At 41.8% G+C, this 6,000-nt stretch overlaps 1 protein-coding gene across 7 annotated transcripts in view; it reads right to left on the bottom strand.

Moving 5' to 3' along the window:
* Positions 1 to 1,998: 1,998 nt before the first annotated feature.
* LOC146548621 (uncharacterized) overlaps positions 1,999 to 6,000 on the bottom strand; it is a 73,824-nt gene continuing 69,822 nt past the window's right edge. For all 7 annotated transcript variants that reach the window (XM_085261429.1, XM_085261428.1, XM_085261431.1 and 4 more), the window contains 3 exons: positions 5,130 to 5,264; positions 4,182 to 4,319; positions 1,999 to 3,148 (listed from right to left, as the gene is read on the bottom strand). In XM_085261429.1, the coding sequence (XP_085117555.1) occupies positions 2,918 to 3,148; positions 4,182 to 4,319; positions 5,130 to 5,264 (504 nt within the window). In that variant the 3' untranslated portion in view covers positions 1,999 to 2,917. The remainder of the gene's footprint in view (positions 3,149 to 4,181; positions 4,320 to 5,129; positions 5,265 to 6,000) is intronic.

Below are 6,000 nucleotides of genomic sequence, written 5' to 3'. Positions count from 1 at the left end.
CACCATCAGGCCGGGGTCTTTCTGTGTGGAGTTTGCATGTTCTCCCCGTGTTTGCGTGGGTTCCCTCCAGGTACTCCGGCTTCCTCCCACCGTCCAAAGACATGCAGCTTGTGGGGATAGGTTAATTGGATAATCCAAATTGCCACTATGTGTGAATGTGTGAGTGAAAGTGAGTGCGAATGGTTGTCTGTCTCTGTGTGTTGGCCCTGCGACAGACTGGCGACCTGTCCAGGGTGTACCCCGCCTCTCGCCCTATGACAGCTGGGATAGGCTCCAGCGCCCCCCGCGACCCTGAAAAGGATGAGCAGAAGCGAATGGATGGATGGATGGATGTGCCAGATGTGGGTGTGATAGGTGCTGCTAAGAGTTCAGTTGGAGTGATAGAGGCAGATGTTGGAAACACGTTTTTTGGGATGGCCTAATGCACGGGGCTGTAGACGAGTTAATTTTTAAAGTGAGCAAAGCATTTTGCAGTGTTTCAAGTTTTAGTGTCTTGTGAATTGCAAATAAAGAAAACCGCAGAAAGCACAAAAGCTTTTGTGCATCTTTATTCAGCACAAATCACATTTATGCATTTTGCTCTGTATGCCTCTCTAGTATTAGATCTATTACATAACTTATAGAGAAGTCTGGCAAAATACGGCTAATAATGTGACTCAGAGTTGAATTGTTGAGTTGAGTCTTGGCATATGTTGTGTAGCCATCACTGAATTTAATGGGGATTTTGTAAAAAGAGGTTTGTTTATTGCCCTCAGGTAGCTGAGTCAGATTCTTTTCTCTGACTTTGAATAGCTGCAACATCACATGGCATGCAGGGAAAAAAATGTCTGTATTTAACGCACATGGAACAAAAGGAGTAATTTATTAATTCCTGGATTAGTCGGGATCATGGGGTAATTTCTGCACCGTGTTATTCCTCTACACATCCTATAGCCCGGCTGTTATACACAGACTTATACACAGTCCAAAGACAGCCCCTATACTAGAACATATCAATTCACCTTCCCCTCCTGCTCCCACATTACTTCATTTGCTGCTTCTGGAGAGAAACACATGCGTAAAGCTTGTGCTCGTTCACTCTCACTTCCTAATGGATCACCTGCAAACATCCCTTATGATCACTGAGACGTCACTTTTATTTGTCCCGCCTAGTAACTCTGGCCAAATATAAATTCCTGCACATGGCAAAAATAAAGGAGTCCCTATTGAATCATCAAAAATACTTTCTACATGATAACTTTACAAGTGTAACTGTGGTTGTGGTAATCAAATGTAACTGCATTACTGGTAGATACAATAAATGGCAGTTAAAGGAAGAGTTATAGGAAGGTGTTTTACTACAATAAAAGCCATAAAATGAAACTAAAAACTAAGACATAATTCAAATGTTTCAACAATGTTTAGCTCTAGAGTGCAGCGCCCACAGTCAAACGACAGACTCTCAAAGGAGATTCTGAGAGCTTGTATTTCAGTTAGTGATTATTTATTTGACAGTGAGTTGATTCCTTGTGATATTCCAGAGTCTGTTTTTACTTCAGGGTTTTCTAGTAATGTCCTCTTCTAGTTTGGGTTCATGCGTTCATTGTTACTCCAGTGTGTTGAGCTTTATTTTGACCTTTTTTTAATTTGAAGTCTGTTTTCGTGGCTTCCTGATTCCTGATTAGATGGTTGCTGCTCTAGCGTTAGTTTTGAATTCTTCATCTGTGTTAAGCGTCAGCTCCTAGTTTGAGTTGGATGTTTGTGTGTTTGGTTCTCTTGGTGTTCTCGTGTTTGATCCTCCTCATGTCTCATTTTGTGGTTAATTGCCTTTCATGCGTTGGGTAAGCAGCCGATAAATGGCTCACTTTTCCATCATGTCTGCCTTCGTGTCCTGCATAAACCTTGACAGCTCTCCCCTGTTTAGAAAGTTGCTCATTAAGGCAAAGAGGTAACACATTATCTTAATGAAGGCATCACAGGAGAAAAAACGTTTTTGGCACAGAACAGCACAGAGAGGAATTTGTTTCCCAGAATATATATTTTACACACAAACAAAGCTACATTCATACAAACATACATACAGTGTTACATTCATACAAATACATATCGGTTTATTTGATTTTTTCCCTTTTATTATAAAAAGCAATTTGATATATTATTACTTTGTATTACTGTGTTATACTGTTAGGGCTAGTTCACTGTTAAAAAGCATGCACGTTCTTTTGGTTGTGTCCAGAGCAAGTGTTTGCAAATAACTCCAAGTGCATGCCTCAGGTTGCCATGAGTTCTAGATTACGCCGTCTTTACCTCATCAAGACATCTCAGCCGTCAGTCAAACCTAAACACATTAATTAGCCAATCAAACTGCTCTCTGACCAGGTATTTCTGGCCTTGAAGGGGTGTTTATTTTTGCATACAAAAGCCTACTTCTGATGCTGAAAGCATCTTGAAACAGCCACTCTGAATTATTTGCAAACCCTGATTGTGCCCATGTTTGTTGTATTGCGCTGAATTTATAAATAGGCCCTTAACTTTTTTCTTCTTATCCTTTCTTTTAATTTTCCCCCATCCCTCTGTTGCCAGTTTGGCTTTCAGTCCTGGTTCTTTGTTCCAGTCAGTCCAAACTGTTTATTGAATACATCTTTATTCTCAAACAGCTTGTTTCAGCAGTCACTGAATTCAAGTCTCTCTTCTGCCTTAAATTAAAGTTAATTAGTCTCATATATGTGATATTCCAGATTTCCCATACTAGACTGGTGGTAGGGGTGTCTCCTTGGCCATAGTGTACATTACATCCCACATTCTCATCGAAAAAAAAGTCGCATTTCCTCGGCCTCAAAGTAGGTAAATATTTGGGAGAGGGAGGGGTTGGGATAATAGCTTGACTGATTATTGAAGTATTAATTTCCAGTTTTTGACAGTGTTTCGTCCAAATGACTCAGTTGGTTGCAACAACAACAATGGAGCCCTCGTCTGCCTCTTCATCTTTCTCTTCCAATGACTGGACGACGCAGGGCGTGACGTCAAAGGGTATCCTCTCTGCGACGGGTTCGGTGGTCTGTGCTGGTAGTCCTGGGCTTGAACCTCTGGTCGAAGGGGCATCTTCCCTCAGCGGGGAGGGCGTCAAAGAGCACGGCTCTGGCTCCAAAGTTAATGTTACCTCTTCTACCTGTGAAGGCAGGAAGTAGAGATTTTTAAGGACATTTGTTCTGTATCGCAGGTGAGTGAAGCTCTGTTATTCATTCTTGTAAGGTGCTTACATGTTGTTCTTACAGATAAGAGCCAATTTTTGAAATAATTGTGCTCTCTAAAATGTTAGTCATGTGTCTGATTTGGGGCAGTAGAACCAATAGAGCTTGCCCGGTTAAGATGCCACCATCCCTTCACCCAAGGGTTTGTCAAGTGGCATTACGCAGGCTTCATTTAGGCATACTGGCCGTCGTGAAGTTTTGGAACAATGGGTGGTTATAATTAGTCAAGTGCTTAGTTATAAATATTTATAAGCAAAAGATTTGACTTTCACTCACCAAAACTACAGCACAGATTTCTAAAACAGTCACTTTTCATGCTGAACTGTGCAAGCAATAAAATTGTCATATAATTTCATTAATAAAAAAACACAACAAACATGGTCAAGAAGTTCAGTTCGGTGACTCGGATAATCTGAAATAATAATAATAGTTATGAAAGATGAAACTGGTTATGGAGACCAAAACTGTTCATGATTTTTTATTGTGCACAGGAGTCTATGGAAATTTGACAAAACTGCAGTTCATCACATGGCCACTTGACTCAATCCCCATAGGTTTCCATATTAAATATTCAGCTTTTTAGCATAAAAATGTAAAACACAGTTTTGGTCTCCATGGATACTTTCCTGTTTGAAACAGCTGGGTTATCTTTTTTTTAATAAATTGTCTCTTGGAGATTGTCAAAGCTTGGCTGCTTTGTTTCCAGGCGGCTGGTAGGTGTGTCTGTGTGATGCAACACGCAGTTTAAGACTGCAGCTTGTTAACTAGTTGATAACCTAGTACTCCACCATGACCACAAATATTAAAAAAAGGTATGGGCTGCTCTTTTATGTACAATATTACTGTTTTAAAATGGGATTGACTTACCTTTACACCCAAGCGGCAGTTTTTAATAATAACGTTTTCCTGATTCTTCAGCGTTTTTAGTACAGTGTATTGTTTCTAACTCACCTTTGTTAGCTCCTCCTCTTCCTCTTCACGCTGTTCAGGGAAGTCTTCAGACTCAGGCTCTGGCTCTTCTCCGACCGTCTCCACCACGCCTCCGACCATGTCAGCCATCTGTGCATTCAAGTGTCCAACGATCTCCACCTGCAACCAGTTAAATTTGACTGAAGCGCTTGTTGAACGGAATTTAAACTGGAAAGGGATTCAACAGGTTAGTGGCATTTTCACACGTAATTTAAACTGACATCCGTCCTTCACTTGGGCTCCAGAAGTCCCTGATAACAGGTAAAATAAAAAGACAAATAAAACAGAAGACGAACAGGAGATGGCCCGACCCAGCATGGTTTTCATCTGCAGGTGGTCGGAGCAAAAGAACATACACTTTAGCTGGGTGCAACAGATACAGATGCCGATTCCAAACGCTGAAACTTGCGGACCTTGTGGCATGCCACTCTGACGACCAGGCTGATTTACACATCTCTTTCAAAACTCATCAAATCCACTTCAGGCAGTCATGCTGAGTGCTCCATGCAGACCTCCAGCCTGTCTCCTACCTTGCAGACTTTCCTGGCAGTTCATCTTTCACTGCTCTACAGATGTGTGCTAAATAGGCCTGCTGATATAAACAAAGCCAGATTCATAAAACAAAGAATTAGCAGAGAAAACACAAAAATATATCAGCATTCAACCTTTATCTTTAATCGAGACCAAACATCATAAACCGTAGCTTCCAGCAGAAACTAGACATGCTGTCACGGCTATGATGACTGCATTGTCTCAGTCACTCTGTAATAGTGACAGGAGACAGAGTCCTATCCTTGCAACTGCATATATAGTCATGCACCCTTGTGTCCTTGCAAACTGTCATAGCCGCTCTGTCAGAACATATTAAACCACCATCGAGTCTGCAAGCTCTGTAATCCGAGCATTTGGATTCAGCAGGCGAGCGCCTACCTGATGTGCCTCAACCTGTGCTGCTCCCCACAGGTCAGCTAGCCGAGGGTGAGTGGGTGGACCGAGGCTGTGGATGGTGCTATTGGGCGTGGCTTGGAGTGAATGGGAGGCACTGTGTAGCCTGTGCTCCATAGACTGTAAAGGGAAGCAAGAATAAAAACAGAATATTCAGGATTTGGCCGTTAATATGTAACCCCGATCAACAATCTCTTGGCTTGTGGCCGCTTATTTTTTAAACTTTTGTTTTTCTCTGGAACAATAAAATTGCCTCCCACTAGGAATCTAAAAACACCCACAACCAACTGCTCCTGACATTTGAATAATGGACGGCGTAGTGCTGTAACGCGCACATATCGCCAAACAAAAGACGAGGCCGCTTTTTTCTTCCAACATTTATCCCAAGGGCTTTTGCAGGAGGTGGAGGACACATACTCTAGTATTTTTTTTTCCACTCTCTTCTAGTTTGGCTTCTACTTTTAAAATCTCTCTAAATTATGAGGTTGCTGCAGGGAACGGTGCGGAAATGCCTTGACTGGAAGATTTTATTCTAAATGTAACACGTTCAATAGTCTCCTTCTCCGGGGAAGGCATATAATACACACGGTAAAGCTAACAAGCTCATTTCCATTGTGGTCTCGGATCAGTACACCTTTTCTAAGACACAGTCCCTGACCTTTTCAAGTATGTATTTCATAACTCGCAGTTATTTAATGAGCTCTGAGAATGCACCCAATGCAAGAGCAGCCAACAAAGTCTCAGGGTGTCACAGTTCACCGTGACTCACTTCGTTTGCAGAAAACCTTCCAGCAGACTGAGAGCTGAAAGTCAGCAGCTGATTTCAACAATATTCAAACTGTCTGCACAAAATGAA

This window comes from Mchenga conophoros, linkage group LG22, assembly GCF_057382185.1.
Source record: "Mchenga conophoros isolate Kocher_MC1m ecotype Shallow Benthic linkage group LG22, M_conophoros_male_GT1.1, whole genome shotgun sequence".
NCBI classification, from domain to species: Eukaryota; Metazoa; Chordata; class Actinopteri; order Cichliformes; family Cichlidae; genus Mchenga; species Mchenga conophoros.
Note: the sequence above shows the minus strand (reverse complement) of the source record. Positions and strands in the feature narration are given on the sequence as shown.